Consider the following 20889-nt stretch of genomic DNA (forward strand, 5'->3'; position numbering starts at 1 on the left):
ATGTTGGTTTATATGAGTTAAACATTTATCAAGTGCTAACGTTTTAGTTATTGCTCATATTATGTTTAGCATATCTCTACTGGGCGTTGGCTCACCCTATTTGGGACATCATTTTCAGGTGCAGGTGACATGTCACCTCCAAGGACGTAGCTTGGGAGACTTAATGGCTGAGAGACCTTTTTGATTACTTTTTGTATTACATGTATATCAAGCCAAGAGCTTATTTTGTGTAGAGTTAGTACTCTCATTTTTGTAACCAAGTGTTGACTTGGAAAGTTGTAAGCCCGTGGGGCATTTACTTTTGTTGTCAACATGTAATACATACTGTAAGAATACTCTGATTTATGAAATGTGATATCTTTTTCTTGTATCATGGATGCCTGTTTTTGGGTTTATTTTGAGGGCGTTACAATGATTTTCAAATTTCAATTGGAATGTGTTTGGTGGTTCTTGAAGGTGCTACTATAATTAGTTCGTTTCTAATTGAAGCTCTAGCTTATTGCATTTCGATTTTGGTTTTGAGTCGCATGAAGTTCAATGTGAATTTCAATCATAAAGATTTAAATTTCAAAAGATAAAAAAAAAAACAGATATAAAAAAATAGATAGGAATTGAACAGATAAAAAATTTGGTGGTGGCCATTGTTAAAAAGGGTTGAGAGAGAGAGAGAGCGAGAAGCAAAGATTTCAACAGATTCAAAAAATTTCATCAGATAAAAAATTTGAACAAATAAAAAATTTGAACAAATAAAAAAAATTCAACAAATTGAAAAAAATTCACAGAGGGTTAGGGTTTTGTACCAACCCATTCCTTCCGGTTTGTCCCCTCCTTAGTCTCAATCTCTCTCTCTCTCTCTCTCTCTCTCTCTCTCTATATATATATATATATATATATATTGATCGGCGAAAGTCAATAGTTAGTTGTTAGATTAGAAGCTTAGGAGAGTTGAAACTCACAACCATACATTTTGCAAGAAAATCTTGTCCTCTCATTCCACTCATAGGAGTGGAACCTAAGGCCTCCCCTTAGGAGAGACTTGATGGCCAAAAGACTAGCCAACTAGGTTAAAGCCCCTTGGTTCTCTCTCTCTCTCTCTCTCTATATATATATATATATTGTGTTTGTGTTTATGTTTGGTACTTAAATGAGATCTTGGTCTTTGATCTGTTTGTTCTTTAATATATTGAATCTCTCTCTCTCTCTCTCTCTCTCTCTCTCTGTTAAAGTTTTTTTGTGATTTTGTGATTGTGTTGTTAGGTCTACAATTCCAAATCTAGTTCTTTTTTTGGTTATTTGATCTTTTCAATAGATTAACTGTAATGTGATTCGTAACCTATATGTTTCTCAAATGATTTTCAAATTTCAATTGGAATATGGTTGGTAGTTTTTGAAAGTGTTATTATAATTAGTTCGGTTCTGGTTAAAACTCTGGTTTATTGCATTTTGATTTTGGTTTTGAGTTGCATGAAGTTCAATGTGAGTTTCAATCACAAAGATTTAAATTTCAATAGATAAAAAAATATCAAATGACTTTTTACAGATAAAAAAATAAACAGATAGAAAAAAAATAAATAGGAATTGAACAGATAAATTTTTTTTATGGTGGATATTGTTGAAAAGGATTAAGAGATAGAGAGAGAGAGAGAGAAGCAAAGATTTCAACAGATTCAAAAAATTTCAACAGATAAAAAAAATTTAACAGATTAAAAAATTTGAACAGATAGAAATTTTAACAAATAAGGAATTTTAGCAGATAAAAATAATTTCAACAGATAGTTAACAAAAAGTCAAACAGATAAAAAAAGTAAAAGGGTAAAATTGAAATAAAATGTTATTTAGGAATTCTCACCAAATTATTTCACAAAGTATGAACTTCTCATTAACAAAAAAATATCTATTAGACCTAGTGCCTTATACCCTCTTTATATTGAATTTATCACTAATTAACCCCGAAATCAATATTGTTTCATTCAAAAAAAAAAAAAACATTTGACAGCTTATATTATGATTATAAATTATGATTATAAATTGTACTTAAAAAAAATTACACAACATAATTTGTTAAAACTGAATTTAACAATGACCGATGAGATCTTCTTAACTCTCAACTTTTGATATATAATATATTGTCATAATTTGTTAATTTGGTAAATTTATATTTTAATTTAATTATTTTAATAGTATTGACTAATTTGATCTAATTTAATAATATAAATCTAATCTAATTAGTGTCTGAATCGTTCCAAAAATGAAAAACTAGTATCTGAATCTCATCTGTTTAGAAATGGAGAATTTGACGACCGGAGCTCTTGAAGCTTCTGGAGATCCTAAGAACTTCTCTACACTCAATTGTATCGATCTTTCAAGCCTTGAAATTCTTAACTCTGTTTCTTTACTCAAACAGGTACTCTCTCTCTCTCTCTCTCTCTCTCTGTATATATATCTGGTTTTTTGATTGATTGATGTAATACGATTATATATGGATCGATTATCACACTCAACTTATAGATTTTGAGTCAATCTTATAACATCGTCTAAAAAATTAAGTAAAAAATTAACTTAGGATGTTTTGGTATCATGGATTTGAATAAGAATTTTTGAAGGACAAAAGTGAAATTCTAGTATGCTAAGTGTGATTAATACAACAATGATAGTCGAGCTCTAATTTTAATTTTAGAGCTCGAAAGAGAATTTTAATTTTAGAACTCTAAAGGTGCTCTATGGCAAGAAAAAAAATAAAAACAAAAACATAGAAACACACCTCACATCGCATGGGACTCTACTCCTTGCCACATAACTAGAGCACATCGCATGTGGCTCTACTCCTTACCACATAACCAGGGCCAGTCCTGAGGGCAGGCAAGAGAGGCCTGCGCCTTGGCCCCTAAATTTGGGCTAAAAATAAGGGTTTCCAAATATAATTTTATGTTTTAGATATAAAAAAAAGAGGCCTAAGTACTATAGGCCCAATTGAACATGGGGCCCAAAAAAAAGCAATAAGACTAGATTTTTATTTTTTTTAAGTATTTGTAATGATTGCTTCCTATCTTAATATATGAAAGTAAATTTTTGTTTATAATTTTAATGATTATATGTGCAAGCAAAATTTTTTTTGTGGCTACAAACAAATAAAAAAGTTGTAACTTATCGTTTTATTCATGATTTTTTTTTTTTTTTTCAATATAAGAGGGCACGCCCCATTTCTGAAGTGTCGCCTTAGGCCTCCTAAATCTTAGGACCTACCCTGTACATAACTAGAGCTTTCTTTAGAGTTTCAAAATTAAAGTTCTCAATTTTATTCTAATTAATATTTGAAAAAAGGTTGGGAGCTCTAATGAGTTGGCCTCTGATGAGCTAGCCCCCACCCCATGTGATGTTTGTGCCTTGTTTATTTATTTATTTATTTTTTTGCTTTGCCACATCAGAGCTCTAGATTTAGAGCTCTGTATCATTTCCCTTAATATTTTTATGTGATTGTTCTCTGTTCATTTTCGAAACAACGAATCAAATTGTAACTTGACTCAAAGTCTAGGACAGGTCCGGGGTAAAATGAGATTGAATGTAAAGTTTAGGGGTACAAAGTGTAATTTACTCTAATGCCACTATTTGTTTGGATGATGGGAAAGCAAAGTAAAATTTTAGAATTTTTATAGGTTTTGAACAATAGGAAAAAAAAAAAAATAGAAAGACTTATTTTAACCAAACCAAATAGTTGTAATGGACCAAAAAAAAAAAAAAAGGATGTTAAATTTGACTTTTGATCAACCTATTGAATCAAATATTGAAATCCCATTTTATGAATTGAATTTGGGAAAAAATGTCATTTTTTATGCATCTCTTTTAAACTTCACATTTACAAAAATTAGTCAATTTTATGTGCTGTGGAATGTGGATGATCAAGAGCTTTTGACTGCAATCTCATTAGGTTTGTTAGTATTTTTTTTGGTGGGTAAGTCATAAATTTTATACCAAAAAATTAAATATTTTAATGAAACTCATTACATGCCTAAAAGGCAACACACCCTTAAAGAGAGGGACAACACTCCAAGCTACTAATGCACAACATAATCTACTGAGTAGATCATAAGTTAAGAGCTAGAATTCAACACTTGGACAAAATATTTGTTATATAATGCACTGTCCAATCACTCATTTACTCAAATAAAACCAGCCAAGGTTTTACAAAACCAGCCCATGGTTTTGCTAGCACTTAGCACAGCTACAACACAGCAGCAGGGCAACAACGGCTCATCGAAGCTTCGGCATTGCATAGTTGACATCTTCTTTGGCAACAACCTCCGACGAATAAGACACTATAAAAAAATCCCTCTCCTCACTGAAAAATGCCATAATCAAAGTACACTAGAAACATCCACCATAGCTCCAACAGTTACAAGTTTTCGCTGGTCTGTCACGTCCTAGCCCCCAAACTAGAACATGGTTCACCTGCTAGTAACTCGAACCATTGTCACTCAGGAGGGACAACACTCCTAGCTACTAACGCACAACATAATCTACTGAGTAGATCATAAGTTCAGAGCTAGAATACAACACTTGGACAAAATATTTGTTATATAATGCACTGTCCAATCACTCATTTACTCAAATAAAACCAGCCCATGGTTTTGCTGGCACTTAGCACAGCTACAACACAGCAGCAGCGCAACAATGGCTCATCGGCATTGCATAGTTGACATCTTCTTTGGCAAAAACCTCCAACGAATAAGACACTACAAAAAGTCCCTCTCCTCACTGAAATAAGCCATAATCAAAGTACACTAGAAACATCCACCATAGCTCCAACAGTTAAAAGTTTTTGCTGGTCCATCACGTCCCAGCCCCCAAACTAGAACATGGTTCACCTGCTACTAACTCCAACCATTGTCACTCAGGTAGAAAATCTCAATATAGCTCAAGTTACAGCAGATCTCCAAAGACCTAACACCACCGGAAGGTTTAGTAGCCCAGAAATAAAGTTGCAATCAACACTACCACCCACTTTTCATCTCATCCAAGCACCACATTGAACTATGATGGTGCCATGCATGATACGCTACTATAAATAGCCTCAACACCATAAATTAGGAGAACATGATGAAGGTAAATGTAGGAATCATTGACTATCAACTCAACAAACAAGCCTCTAGGAACCATATACCCTATCTCCAGCCATGAAGAGATCCAAAAGAGAAGGGATAACAAAAAAACAGAACACCATAAAAAGATAGATCTAAAATTCTAAGGGTAAACACAAAAACATTACCTCCCAAAAGATATTCAATGAACCACAAGGGGAGGAGCAGTGGGTTCTCTAAGGGATAAGATAAGCTTGAAAACATCCCTCTTCTCCCATGGTGAGGGACCTTGGGAGAACTCTAGAGAGAGAAGCCTTCCTCCCTATTATGTTTGTTAGTATTTAGTTGCTTAATTGTGTTACTCTTTCTTTGTATGAGTCAGTCATTGAACTAAATTACCATATTGTTTTATTTTAATCTCTCTCTCTCTCTCTCTCTCTCTCTTACCCTGTTTTTTGTTAATTGGTTCTTATATCCTGGCTTATCCTTTGCTTCCTCTCTTTTGTACAGGCATGTTTGGATTCTGGGTTTTTCTATGTGATTAATCATGGAATCAGCCAGGAATTTATGGATGAGGTTTTTTTACCAAAGTAAAAGTTTTTTTGATCTACTAATAAGTGAGAAAATGAAGGTTCTTAGGAACAAGCAACATCGAGGTTACACTCCCTTATTTGATGAACATTTGGATTCTGTCAATCAAATAAATGGTTTGTTCTGCTATCATTTTTCTAATATTACACAACCTTTTAGCAATAAGCACAAAAGTGAATATTGGATCAATATTGTTAATGTATTATATTAATATGTATGTATCATAATATTATATTATATTAGCATGTATATATTATACTAATGTAATGCATATATTAATCATACATAGTTTTAGGATACCAGAGCAGTGCCTCACTTTCGGCTACTTTATTTTATTTTATGCTCCACTTTCATCATAATGTTGTATCACACAACTCCTATAAATGGAGTCCCTTCTTACAACTTCAGATATTCAATATACAAGAGTTTCTCTTACTCTCTTAATATCGCTCTTATTTCTTTCATGGTATCAGAGCACAGGTGTATTGCCTAGTCTCTTCTGCATCGCATTTTTATCTTGAGCAGATTGTTGCATATTTCGTCCTTATCTGAATTACAGATTGGACCACACCAAAACCTTCGTCTCCTCACGACGAATCCAACGCCACCAGATTCATCATCATCCGACGTTCCACGCGCCTCCACGCGCCGCCAGAACTTTTATCCACACGCCTCCTCGCCTCTCAGACGCGCTCTACGCGCCTCACACTTGCCCTATGCTATCGTGCGTCGCGGCCTCATCTGCTAACATGAGCCGCGTGTTTTTGACGTCAGCTGACGTCAGCCCTGGCTGCTTCCGTGCGCCGCTTGCTTCCTTTGCTATTGTGCGCCGCGCCTGTCTGTGCTAACGTGCGCCGCGCCTGTGACACAGCAGTGACGTCATCTTGACCAGATTGTGACGTCATCTTTGACCAGAATTGTTGACCAACTTTGACCAGCCAATTTAGTGCCTTCTGGTCATCTTTTTTTTCGTCCGTTCACTCATTTCCCACTAATTTCGGCCCTCTGAATTCACTAGTAACCTCAGATTTTTCAGATTCGGCTTCGATAATACTGCTTTTTCCTCATGGATCGCTTGGACTCCTCCAACCACCCTATTTCCATTGTTCTTGACGGAACTAACTATGTCTTATGGGCACAAGCTATGTTTGGGTTCCTCAAAGGCAAGAAACTTTGGCGCATCATCACTGGGGATGTGTGCAAACCCATCCCAGCCACCACAGAATCCGCTGCCACCACGGACTCCGTTGCCAAATATGCTGACCGTCTGGAGGATTGGGATAGCAAAAACTATCAGATCATCACTTGGCTCCGTAATACTTCTATTACTTCTATCAGCCTTCAGTTTGGTCGGTTCTAACTTGACTCTGCTTCCTCTCCAGCCAAAGCCATCTGGGATTTTTTACAAGAACGCTACCAGACTACTGGCCTTGCTCACCAATATCAGCTTCTGAGTCAACTTCACCGTATGCACCAAGACACAACTCAAACCATTAATGATTTCCTCTCACAAATGTATTATGTTTGGGATCAGCTCGCTCTCTCTGAACCTCCCTGGGATTGTACTAAGGATGCTGCCTTGTTCACTACTTACCGTGACCAACAACGCTTGGTTCAGTTTCTCATGGCTCTCACTCCTCGTTTTGAGCCAGTCCGCGCATCTCTCCTTCATCGCACTCCTTTACCCACTCTTGAGCAAGCAATTTCTGAACTACTGTCAGAGGAAACCAGGTTTGGTACTCTCCATCCACACCCTGTGGACTCTGTTCTTGCTACTCCCCAGATTCGAAGTTCTCCTTCACCATCTTCCCCACAGAAGACACCTATCTGCAACTACTGTCAAAACCGCTGTCTTCCATCGACTCATCTTCTGGTTAATTGTCCAGTTCGTCTTTGTCGGTTTTGCAACAAGACTGGTCCTGGTCATCTCCAGCATGATTGCTTCCGTAACCCTGCCCGTGCCTCTCGCAATGGTCCCTCCCCCGGGCATTTTTCCCGCAACAACTCTCACCGTTCTGGGCCTCCGTCTAAACCAATGCCTGCTCCACGCACTGCTGCTACTGCCTCCGAGGTTTTACCTGCCTCTGTCCCTATAGATCCTTCCACTCCAGTCTTCTCTCACACAGATGTCGATGCCATGTTTCACAATTGGCATAATTTCGGTACTCCTCCATCTCCTGCTTTGTCTGTCACCGCAGGTAACACTTCCTGGTACTTTGACTCCGCTTGTTGTAATCACATGACCTTTGACCCTACTATTTTTACTCCTCTCTCTTCTACTTCTCCTGTTCCTTCTATCCATACTGCTGATGGGTCTCTTCTATCTGTAAGTCATGTTGGTTCTGTTTCCACCTCTCACTTATCTTTATCTCATGTCTATCTTATGCCTGCTCTCACTTTAAATCTTATATCCATTAGTCAGTTATGTGAGCATGGTCTAACTATTACCTTTTCCCCTTCTGGTTGTTTGGTGCAGGACCCCCGGACGGGGCAAACTCTTGGGATCGGCCGTAAGCATGGACGTCTCTACGAACTTATCCATCTTCATGTTCCGGATTCCTCTCAGATCACAGCTCCTACCACTGCCACCACTGCTCCTCCTTTATCTCCTTTTCAGCTTTGGCACTGTCGTTTAGGCCATCTTTCTGTTAGTCGTTTAAAATCTTTAATTTCTCGTGGTCATTTAGGTCCTCTAAGTTCTGATGCTTTAGATTGTGTGTCCTGTCAACTTGCCAAACAACCTGCTTTGTCGTTTAATAAAAGTGACTCTGTTTCTCTTGCACCATTTGATCTCATCCATTCTGATATTTGGGGACCCTCTCCTACTCCCACTATGGGCGGCGCCCGCTATTTTGTTGTTTTTGTAGATGATTTTTCTCGTTTTACATGGTTGTTTCTTATGAAAAATCGATCTGAGCTCAAACAGCTTTATTACAATTTTTCTGCAATGGTTAAAACACAATTCTCTAAAACTATTAAACTTTTTCGTTCCGACAATGCCATGGAATATAAAGATTTTGACTTTCTTTCTTTTCTTCAGAGTCATGGTACTCAACCTCATCGATCCTGTCCCGGCACGTCTCAACAAAATGGACGTGCTGAACGGAAACATTGGCATATTCTCGACACTACTCGCGCTCTTCTTTTGTCTTCCTCTTGTCCGGAACATTTTGGGGGAGAGGCAGCTCTCACTGCTGCTTACACTATCAATTGTATCCCTACCCCTGTCATTCAGAATCACACTCCTTATGAGCGTCTGCATGGCACCCGTTCTCCCTACACCAACCTTAGAGTCTTTGGCTCTGCTTGTTTTGTTCTTCTCCAACCTCATGAACGTACCAAACTTGAACCTCGTTCCCGCCTTTGTTGCTTCTTGGGGTATGGTATTGAACATAAGGGGTATCGTTGTTGGGATCCTCTCTCCCAACGACTTCGTATCTCTCGATATGTGGTCTTTTGGGAACACAAAATGTTTTCCTCTCTCTCTCCCTTCCGTTTGTCCGTTCCCTCACCCTCTCTTTTTTTTACTGACCCTTCCACATATCTTTTTTCTGATGACCTTTCTCCACCACCCTTGCCACCCTCTCTTGAGTTTTCTGATCCGTTTGCTCCACCGCCCCTGCGATCCTCTCTCGAGATCGCCTTGCCTACCGATTTGTCCCCTGCACCTGCTCCCTCTGATGGTCCTGCTCTTGCTCCATCGGGATCCTCCTCTCCTGCTGAGTCTCTTCCTCTGGCTCCTCCTCCCTCTGCTCGACCACATCGAGTAACCTAACTTTCTACTCGTCTTCGTGACTTTATTGTTGGTTCTACTGCTTTTTCTACTTATGAACTGACCTCCTATCGTGAGGCTCGCTCTAATCCTCTTTGGCAGCAAGCCATGACTGATGAATTGCAGGCTTTAGACAAAACTCATACTTGGGACATTGTTGATCTTCCTCCTGGCAAGACTGCCATTGGCTGCAAATGGGTATACAAAATCAAGACTTGTTTTGATGGATCTATTGAGCGTTACAAAGCCCGCCTTGTTGCAAAAGGCTTCAATCAAGAATATGGTATTGATTATGAGGAGACCTTTGCTCCTGTTGCTCGTCTCACCTCTGTTCGCAGCTTGATTGCTGTTGCTACCGCTCGCCAATGGGATCTTTATCAACTGGACGTGAAAAATGCTTTTCTTAATGGTGTTCTTCTCGAGGAGGTCTACATGCAACCTCCCCCTGGGTCTACTTATCTCCCGCATCAAGTCTGCAAACTTCGGCGTGCTTTATATGGTTTCAAACAAGCTCCCCGTGCTTGGTTTGCCAAGTTCAGCTCCACTATTCAGAAATGTGGTTTCACCTCCAGCTCTTATGATACTGCTCTTTTTATCCGAAAAACAGCTCAAGGGACCACCCTGCTTTTACTTTATGTAGATGACATGATTATCACCGGTGATGATATCGATGGTATTCTTCGCCTTAAACAGTTTCTTAGCCATCATTTCGAGATGAAAGATCTTGGTCCTCTCAGCTATTTCTTGGGTCTTGAAATCTTCCATGATTCTACGGGTTCTTTTCTCTCTCAGGCTAAGTATACCTCTGATCTTCTTACACGTGCTGGTCTTACGGATTGCAAGACTGCCTCTACTCCCCTGGAACCTCAGAGTCGTCTTACACCTCTTGATGGCACTCTTCTCTCTGATGCTACACTCTATCGTCAGCTGGTTGGCAGTCTTGTCTATCTCACAGTTACTCGTCCTGATATTGCCTATGCCGTTCATATTGTCAGCCAGTTTATGTCAGCTCCTCGTACCCCTCATTATGCTACCTTGCTTCGTATCCTTCGGTATCTCAAAGGCACTCTATTTCATGGTCTTCATTATTCCGCCCGCTCATCTCTTCAGCTTCGTGCTTTCTCAGATGCTGATTGGGCTGGCGATCCTACTGACCGGCGCTCTACTACTGGGTTCTGCTTTTTTCTGGGTGATTCTCTTATTTCTTGGCGCAGCAAGAAACAATCTCTTACTGCTCGTTCCAGTACCGAGGCCGAATACCGTGCTCTTGCTGATGCTACTCAAGAACTTCTCTGGCTTCGTTGGCTCCTCGCTGACATGGGTGTTACCCCCTCTGGTGCTACTGACCTCTTTTGTGACAATCATAGTGCTCTTCAAATTGCTCACAATGATGTTTTTCATGATCGCACCAAGCACATTGAGATTGACTGCCATTTTATTCGTCAACACGTCGCTCGTGGTACAGTCCATCTCCATCCGATTTCTTCTGTTGATCAACCTGCTGATATCTTCACCAAAGCTCATTCTCCTGGCTGCTTCGTTGAACTTGTCTCCAAACTCCAGTTGGTTGATGTTTGTCCTCCTTGAGTTTGAGGGGGGCTGTTAATGTATTATATTAATATGTATGTATCATAATATTATATTATATTAGCATGTATATATTATACTAATGTAATGCATATATTAATCATACATAGTTATAGGATGCCAGAGCAGTGCCTCACTTTCGGCTGCTTTCGGCTACTTTATTTTATTTTAGGCTCCACTTTCATCATAATGTTGTATCACACAACTCCTATAAATGGAGTCCCTTCTTACAACTTCAGATATTCAATATACAAGAGTTTCTCTTACTCTCTTAATATCGCTCTTATTTCTTTCAAATATAATGCTTGTTTTAATACAAGTTGACATCTATTGTATAGCTTGCTATGTGCACGACATGTACACATGTATATACTGTGCTTGTATGATCATGTGTGTCTAGAAGTGGCTTCAGTGCTAGGAAAATAAGACTTTTGCCTAACATCCACACACAGTAAGAGGCCTCACTTTTATATAGTTTTAATATGATAAATATAAATTTGCAATCACACTAACTGTTAAAAAAGTAGGAATAGTTGTCTTAATCTTGAATGTTTTGTAAAAGATTATATCAATGGTTTAAATTTGTTTTGGGAATTGAAAGTTTTAAATTAAGTTTTGCTAGCTGAAGGGAGCACTTCAAATTGATATACTGGATAATTTAAAAAAACTTAAATTTTCCAAATGCATCCATGATTATAGAATATTATTATATTAACAATATCTATAACAATTGCATTGCAAAAAAATAAAAATAAAAATAAATTAAAATTGATAAAGGTCAACCTAAGATTGATCAAGTCATAAGAAACATTATCAATTAAAAATGACATGCTAGAAATACTTGAACGTAGTTAGTGATTTTACATTTGAACAGAAAATGAAAATATATTTCAAATATAAATCTTAAAAAGGCCTCATTTATGATTTTAACACCTTAGGCCTCTAACAAACTTGAGCCTATATGTGTTTATATACTTGCTTGTTTGCATCGTTGCCTTCCTACTTTGAGATGCCACCTACATTGTTTTATTTTTTATATTGCCCCATTCTTTTCTTCTTCCAATTGATCTATTTTTCTTGATTTATGGTTGTTTAAATTTAAACTAATTATAACAGAAAGATCCATGTTTGATACAAAATAAAAAATATTGATTATCCTATTTTATGGATATAAGAGATTATGCGGAGGGATATTACATTGGAATAGAAGTACCTGAAAACAATCCTGACATAGAAAAGCCATTATATGGACCAAATGTCTGGCCCACTGCTGGTAAGTTACAAAATCCATTCAAGTCTTAAAAAGTCGAAGTATGAGTAGTTCATGCCATGTCACAATCAGCTCTCTCTCTCTCTCTCACACACACACACACACACACACAAATTATAGCTTAATTTAACTTGAACTGATTTAAGCATTTGAGCAGTCTGCATGGTATTGGTTTTGTAGTCAGTATTAACCCATTTGGTCTTTTTGGCCGTTTGAAAGATATCTTGCCTGGATGGAGGGAAACTATGGAGAAATATCACAGAGAGGCACTGTAAGTTTTGTTCAAACTTGTACTTTTTGTAACGAACTTCACACATTACTGGAAGATGTATGTGCTGCTTTGTATCAGACATTATAACTCTTCATGTAGTAAATTGAATTATCTTGACTTGTTTCGGTGTATAAGCAGAAATGCTGCATCATATCATTTTCTCATTGTTATCTAATATGAATATCGTATTGTCAATTTAAAAGTATTGCATTAGACTAATAAATCTTGGAAAATATCACATTGTGGGAGGATAACTTCATATCAAATATTGGAAGTTCTATATATACTAATGAAAGGCTTAGGGATGTGAGCTAAGAGCCTAGACTCAAGAAGTTCAGGAGAGAACTCATGCATTTATCCGATCTGGTCTTGACGGCACAGTCTGGGTCCTGCAAAGCTTGGTTGAAGAGTTTGTCCCTTGTAATTTTACGAGCTCGTGATAATAATATTCTAAGACCATGAAGATTCATATATATGTATATATATATTCATTACGAATACTTGGGGTGTATTACTTTTTAATCTAAATTGTCCACACTTTTAACTTCAATTCTTGCATGTTTTACCAAACACTGTAAGATCTTTACGCAAGAGCTTACGTATTTTGATACATTTTCTGTGATGCAAATTAGCATCAAATATGCTGCATAACTTTATGAATAATAACAAAGAATTAGTTTGAGTGAATTGCTTTGGCCACTGAAGTATATTTATAAAGACCATTGTTAAATTGGGATGTGTATAAAACCAATCCGTATAGTTATTCTATTAGGAGTTGTTCTCCATTCCCTCTAGAAATTCATTTGTAAAAATAACAATTACCTATCATTCCATTTTAAGTCTTGTGACTTGTTTGGCCATAATTTCTACTTTCAGTTTTTTTTTTATTATATATATATATATATGACATTGTTTGTATGGTTATTTTATAGATTTCTTTTCTCATTTTCCTCATGTATCTTTTTTATGAGTGCAGTGAGGTGGCAAAAGCAGTTTCAAGGATCATAGCTCTTGCACTTGACCTAGAGGTGGACTTTTTTGATAGACAAGAAATGCTTGGGAAGCCTATTGCAACCTTGCGTCTGCTACATTATGAAGGTGAAAATTAAAGTAAAGATCATGGAATCCTAATGTAAATGATGTCACTTGTATCATGACAAGTGTTTGGTTATTCTTCAAGTAGAGTTTCTGATCCCATGAAGGGAATATACGGAGCAGGTGCACATTCTGATTTTGGTTTGATAACACTGTTGGCAACAGATGACGTCTATGGTCTCCAAGTACTGATATAGTTAAAATTTGAAGTATATTTCCCCTATATTTTGCGAAAAAGGGATTGTAATCTTTTCAATTTATTACAAATATGCAGGGATAAGGATGCTAAACCTCAGAAATGGAAATTTGTAGCACCATTGAAAGGGTTAGTGAATAGAATCTTCACAAAATTGATTTGTTTCAAAGGGCCCTACTAGGATTCATTCTCAGTTATTAAAATAAAATAAAAAATAAAAAAGAAGAAGAAGAAGAAGAAAAGTTGACATAGTTCTGGACAATATTAGACACCTTTATTGGATGTAGTCTAAGTATTGTAACATGCTTTTTGTGATTATGCACTGAAGTTACATTGAAGAGACCATATATTACATTTAGCTACCAGCCTACTACAATTTGATGTAGAATGAATATTTTACTATATTATTAGTATTTTCTAACTTTCAGAGCATTTATAGTGAATCTTGGTGACATGCTAGAGCGCTGGAGCAACTGTATTTTCAAGTAATGTGCGTTTGTCAAAGTTCCCAAATGATGGTTTTGTAGTTTCATGACAATCATTCCACAGTTTTTTTTTTTAGTTGTTCATTGTGAGATAATATTGAGTATGATATGGGACATTGCCTTCTTTATAGCTTAAATTCCAGAACAATAATTTCTCATTGCCACCAACATGAATGTCAATTTTTCTAGTACATGGTCTGAGTGTTGGGATTATAATTTTATGATACTTTCTGTGTGTTATCCAGGCCCACATTGCATCGAGTGTTGGGTAATGGTCAGGAGAGATATTCTGTAAGGCCCCTTTAGAAGCTTTTGAATGTTCTCTAATTGCATATTAACGGATGTTGATTATTGCCTCGTTATGCAATATTATCATCTAATGCACACAATGGCTCTTTTTTGTTTTTGTTTTTTGGTTTGTTGAGCAGATTGCATACTTTGTGGAGCCTAGTCATGGTTGTGTCGTGGAATGCTTGCCCACCTGCCAGTCACAAGAAAACCCTCCCAAGTATGAATTGAACACTGATAAACTGTTCATACCTGTATCTGATTTAAGTATGAACATGAATTAACCATTGATAACTACAACTGCAACTGATCTGAGTCCGTATGACCACAAATTAACCATCACCCACACAATGACACGAGGAAACGTATAACGTATATGGACAACTAGGAACCTCTAAATGTACTCCAAAACAATGGTTGGACCCCCTTCCTTTGGACACTCCAGTTCTCAAATTTAAATTTTGTTGATTTTCTTTGAACACCCCAACTTTGGCTAACCACCCAGCCCGCTGACGCCACCTCCACCACCCCTCTCTTTCCCTCCCCTTCTCTTTTTTTTTCGTATGCCCCCACCTCTCCACGAAACCCCCACCCTCCCCTTCTCTCTCAAGGCCAAATCCTAACCATCTCACCCAGCATCGAGAGAGAGAGAGAGAGAGAGAGAGAGAGGTGGGGAAATGAAGAGGGGAGCCTTGGGAAATGGCACAAGTGTGTGTATTGGGGGGTGGGAGAGGGAGGGGATGGAGGAGACGAGGCGCCAGGGTGGCACTCAATGTGGGTAGGGGGCTGGGAGCTATGTTACATGGACTCTTTAAAATAAATTAAATACCCGTGTCGGACAACCGACACTTGGACAAGGGTGTGTGTAAGATATGTATTCAATATTTTCAATCAGACATTTCTTGTATGTTTATATTTAACATTATCATTATATGTATATATGGTTGTATAATTACTATAAAATGAGTAAAATGCGTTTTTGACATTATATGTTACATATAACACTATTTTATCTCATATAATAGATTAAAAATATAAAAATATGATCATTTTTTGTCGAGTTCGTGTGCCCTTAAATTTGAGATTTGATGGGTTTAACCTTTGGGTATGCACCCACACCCGACACTCGTCACTCGTACCTAAATCCATGTAACATACGTTGGCCATGGCACCGGAGGGTAGGGAAAGGCTGAGTGTGGTAGGAGGGTCTGTCCAGAGTTGGGTTTTGTTCCTTTTTCGTAATTTGACTTGGCAAAATGGTATTAAGGAAAAGGGCAAAATTTACCTTACTCCCTTGTGGTTTGAGTCCGGAGCACTTTACTCGCCCGTGATTCAAATATAGGCATATCGATCATTACTTTTTTTGTTCAAAATAACAGAATTTGTAATGCACGCGCTGATTTGGATTATGCCCCCTTATGGTTTTGGACTAAATTGCCATTGTTACCCTTTTTGTTCAAACTAACATAGTTTGATTTGTTCCAAAAAAAAAAAAAAAATATTGTGATGCACACGCCTTTGGAGAGTGAGCATTTGTTTAAACAAAAAATTGAAAAAAATAAAAATGAAAATGAAATCTTTGCCCTCATCTTATTCAATTACTTCCAAATTTATTACACTAGCAACCAAATCCCTACAAACCCTAACCCTAACCAACCACACTCTCCCTCCTTCCCACCACCTCCAACCACCCCATCTCCCCTCTCCATGCACCCGCCCCATCTTGCCTTCCTGACCACTAGTGCTGCCGTTCCCTCTTACCTACACAGTCCTTGTCCCCGATCCATTTTCCCTTTTTAGCCCCTTGTCGACACTCCCCTCTCCCCTCTCCCCTCTCCATCCATCGCCATCGCTTCATCTCCCTCCATAGGTGTAAGTACATGTGTGTATAATTAGGAGTTAAGTTAGGTTAAATAATTAGGTATATAGATTTGTGTACAATTAACAGTTTCAGTAGTTTACATAATTAGGTGTATATATATATGTGTGTATGTGTGTGTGTGTGTGTATAAATAAATAGTAATTGAAAGTTAATAGATAGTTTAATTAATAAAATAAGTGATTAAGTTAAAATTAAGTGTATAATAGTAGACTAAGAAGCACAGACACTCTTAAGAAGGTGACGTATCTGTATTGTGTCTGTGTCGGACACCAACACTCTTTGGACACGTGTCCGGCACTCTTCAAAACGTGTCTTATTTTTTAAATTTTTTTCAAGACCCAGACACTCTTTGAACACTTGGAGAACACACGTGTCAATCGCTTAAACACACGTGTCTATCGAGTAAACACATGTGAAACTAATTATAAGTTTTGAATAAAATTACTTAAGATACAATAATAAAACAAACTCATATAAATTTATAGGAATTAGTGTCATATTGTATTTTTTCATTATCTTTGAATGAAATATTTATATATATAACATATAATAAATATATAAAATAATGTATTTCATGCGTGTCGTCCACGTGTCGTGTCCTACATTTTTTGAAAATTAACGCGTCGGCATGTCTGTGTTGTATGCATGTCGTGTCACGTGTCCGTGTCCACATCTTTTAGATAGCTGAGATAAAGCAAATTATTATTATTTTTTTTCATGCAACGGTAAAATAGTCTTTTGACGATTAACGTTAACAGATGTTAGGTTGCTATTTAGTACAAAAGCACAATTGGACAATGTGCCTATATTTAAATCACAAATGGTAAAGTGCTTCGACCTCAAACTATATGGGGATAAAGTGAATTTTGCCTCACAAAAACTTACGGAAGTTGGGATATCCAACAATAGCTAAGTTGTTGTCTAATTAATCGACAACCTTTGTGCACTAACAAAAATTCTTTAAAAATATGCTAAACATCTTTGTTTTTATGAAGCTTCGCCATTTTTACTGTTGCTTTACAACCAGGTTTCCTCCAATCAAATGTGAAACTTACATGCTCCTGCAGTACAAGGATACTCAAGCTGTTCTCAAGTCATACGAAAAATGATACACCAAACTCAGTTGTCAATATTGCTGGGATTTTCGCTTCATAGTGTAGTACACAGAGGTTAGCTCCTTCCTGCCACGGTTTGTATAGAAACAGGGTTCTCTTAGTTGAATATTGGAGAAATATCATATAATCTTTTCTTTGGTAATATGTGAAATATGTACTAAAAAATTATTTTTTTTTAACATTATTTGGTTCGCTATGTTTTTAACATTATTTGATCCTTAACGAATGTCCAGTGGACGTTCATTAGCAAGATTCTATATTGTATGCTACATTTACTTCATGTTTCTCCAACCTTCGAAAAAATAGACCTGACATGTCATGCCATTAGTTCATTAGCAAGATTCTATATTGTATGCTACATTTACTTCATGTTTCTCCTTTCTCCAACCTTTAAAAAAATAGAACTGATGTGTCATGCCATTAGTAGAACTGCAAATGAACTGATTTGTTCACAAATTCAGCTAGGCTTGACTCAGAAAGAGTTTGACTTTGCTGAGGTCATTTAGATAAGCTCAAACTAAAAATAAGTTCAATAAATTCAGTAAGAGTTTGATTGTCCTCAATTTCTTTACATATATATAAACGAGCTCCAACCAGTCATTTAGGTGTTTATTAAACGAGGCACACTCAAGGTTTGAGTCAAAAAATTTATTCATTGTTGAATTTTGGAGCCAAATTCAAACTTTTCTTTTTTAAGCTCAATAAACAAACAAGTTTGACTTGACTCAACTCATTTTCAACACTAGCCACTAGGAACCAAAAACTGAGAGAAACAGATCAATGGTGAAGATACCATTTATCTTTAGGGCCACTAGGAACTAACAACTGACAGAAACAGATCAATGGTGGAGATGTAAGTCAGCTTTCGTTCCAAAGACCACAGGGATTGATTTATTACAAAACACAGGTATTCTATTACAGTTACACATAGAAGTAAGGAAGTCGGGCCGAAATTTTTGTCCCGTGCTCTCATATCCTTTTGTTTCAAACTCTCTCTATCACACAATTAGAGTACAGCTCAGCATGAAAAGTTAGTAATACATCTCGAGTTTGACAAGCTTGGAATTCCAAATCCTCAAGTGAGGCAAGTGGTTGATTCTACAAGTACCACCACATTGGACACTTCACACGTCGGTCCGAATTTCTTCATATTTCTACAGCTCTTGTGACTTCACAGAGACTACTAAACTGGTAGTGAGTAGCGGATGAAGTGGACAATGTTTTCAGCTAAAACCAACCTCTCATCCAACCTGACTCTCATGGTCTGAATTTCTCTAAAGTTTATAACACCACAAAAGTTCCGAAACACCATGACTGGAAGGTAGAGGGAAAAAAAGAGACACCAAACAAGAATACATAACAGACATTGAAGAAACACACCACACTAGCCATAGTTTCCTCTCACAGTTCAACAATTCATCGGAAGCTGCTGTAATTGGGAGTATATATACATGCAGCTTCCAGCGTACTTCACTAGATTCTCAGGCTGAGGGAGATGCATTGCCACGCCTACAAAACATTGTGAAAGTTATAAAAATAAGCATGTTTCAAGAGGCAATTACAGCGGTGGTAAGACACATGAAGCAACCATAGGTACACTCACTAACTCACCAAATTCATTTTCTTTAGCAGCTACATCATAAGCAAATGTGGGCCGAGATCTTTCTGATATTAGAGAATGATGGATAGATCAAACCCTTGTTGAAGTTCTCTTTTGTTACTTGCCCAGCCAAAGCCTCTGCTGTTACAAAGGAAAGTAGTTGATTTAGATGCAAAGGTGAACCATTCTATCTATTTGATGTGCCCATTTGCATAAAAGGAACTTCAATTCAATAGGTTTTGCCAAAAGTTTTCCATTGTGCTTCGCACATGATTATGGGCAGCCTAGTGTACGAAGCTTCTGCTAAAACAGGATCTAGAGAGGATAAGATGTACATAGTCTTTCTTTCATTTTTGAAGACATTGTGTCTATGACTCAAACCTGTGCTACTAGGGACGCTAATGGAAAGTCTGTCTTTGCATTATTTGCTTGAATCACTACAAGAATTCACACATTTGCCGACCAAAAAAATTTTGGTCGCAAAAAAATGACATTTGGCGACCAAATATTAATTAGTTGCGAATGATCATTATTTTTGACGACCAAATATTATTGGTCGCAGAAGGTTATATTTTGGCGACCAAAAAATATGTTGGTCGCAGAAAGTGGTATACTTTTGCCGACCAACTACAAATTTGGTTGCGGAAGGTCACATATTTTTTGGCGATCAAAAATTTGGTCGCGAAAAACTTATTTTCAGCAACCAAAAAAAATTAGTCGCCAAATTAGTACGTTTGCCGACAAATATTTTAGTCGCTGTTGATTGAGATTTGGCGACTAAAAAAATTTGTCAGCAAAAGAACCTATTTTTGCGACTAATTTAAGAGTTTGGTCGCCAAAAGTTTGGGGGGAAATTTGAAACGTGGGGCGGGAATTGAAATTTTTTATCTTTAGCAATCTGTTAGCTCACATTTTCATTTTCTCCTCTCTCATCTCTCTTTGAAATAGGTGCGACACAAGCAAACAAACAACACCGAACCACTCTCTCTCTCTCGTCTTTGCGTTCGATTCGAACCCTAGGTACATTGAATCAATCATTCGGAGTCTCTCTTGGATCTTCAATCAATGGCGTCTTGATCTGGTAATCAATATCTTGCTCTTTATTTCGTTCTTGATTTTTCACATGTTTGGTTGCTGAGAAATAATCATTCGGAGTCTCTCTCGGATCTTCAATCAATGGCATCTTTATTTCTTTCTATATCATGTTTGATTTGTCACGATTTGAGATAATCTAAGTGTGCAGTTATGAGTTTTTATCATCGCTTTGAATCGGAGGGATGCTAGGGAAATTTGAAATTGATCTCTCATTCCCCAAATTCACTCAGGACTTTAAATGAGAGAACTTGTGGGTTTTGTGTTTGAGTTTATCATATATATGATAATGGTTTTTAGGATATAGAACTTGATTGAATTTTACAGTTTGTGCATTCAATTTACAGAGATATCTAGATAGATTTTATACTGTTCCATTAGTGACATTGTTTGGTCATTTTTAGATCTGTGGATAATTTTTTGGTCAGAATTTAATAGGATTTACAGACTACAGGTCTTCATACTTTTTATGTTTTGGGAAATTTAATAAATTTTAGAAGTAGGTTGTTTGACAGTTTAGAAAGGTGGTGTTGGATTCTTTGGTTGTCATTATTTTGTAAGTAGCTGCTG

The 20889-nt window shown here is 37.2% G+C and overlaps 1 protein-coding gene across 3 annotated transcripts; it reads left to right on the forward strand.

The window, feature by feature from the left end:
• The first annotated feature begins 2251 nt into the window (after positions 1-2251).
• Positions 2252-19643, forward strand: LOC114256233 (kihadalactone A synthase LFS-like). Of its 3 annotated transcripts, XM_082902980.1 has the most exons (10): positions 2252-2404; positions 5586-5782; positions 12201-12298; positions 12515-12566; positions 13543-13846; positions 13936-13986; positions 14297-14342; positions 14588-14633; positions 14771-14850; positions 17540-19643. In XM_082902980.1, the coding sequence occupies exons 7-10, from the start codon at positions 14311-14313 to the stop codon at positions 17619-17621; spliced, it is 240 nt and encodes a 79-aa protein (XP_082759106.1). In that variant the 5' UTR covers positions 2252-2404; positions 5586-5782; positions 12201-12298; positions 12515-12566; positions 13543-13846; positions 13936-13986; positions 14297-14310; the 3' UTR covers positions 17622-19643. The 3 variants fall into 3 exon arrangements, with proteins under 3 accessions (XP_082759106.1, XP_082759107.1, XP_082759108.1); XM_082902981.1 differs by having other exon boundaries at positions 13543-13986; XM_082902982.1 differs by lacking the exons at positions 2252-2404; positions 5586-5782; positions 12201-12298 and having other exon boundaries at positions 12310-12566.
• The last annotated feature ends 1246 nt before the right edge of the window (positions 19644-20889 follow it).

This window comes from Camellia sinensis, chromosome 13 (assembly GCF_055761805.1).
Source record: "Camellia sinensis isolate YWXY chromosome 13, ASM5576180v1, whole genome shotgun sequence".
Classification (NCBI taxonomy): Eukaryota; Viridiplantae; Streptophyta; class Magnoliopsida; order Ericales; family Theaceae; genus Camellia; species Camellia sinensis.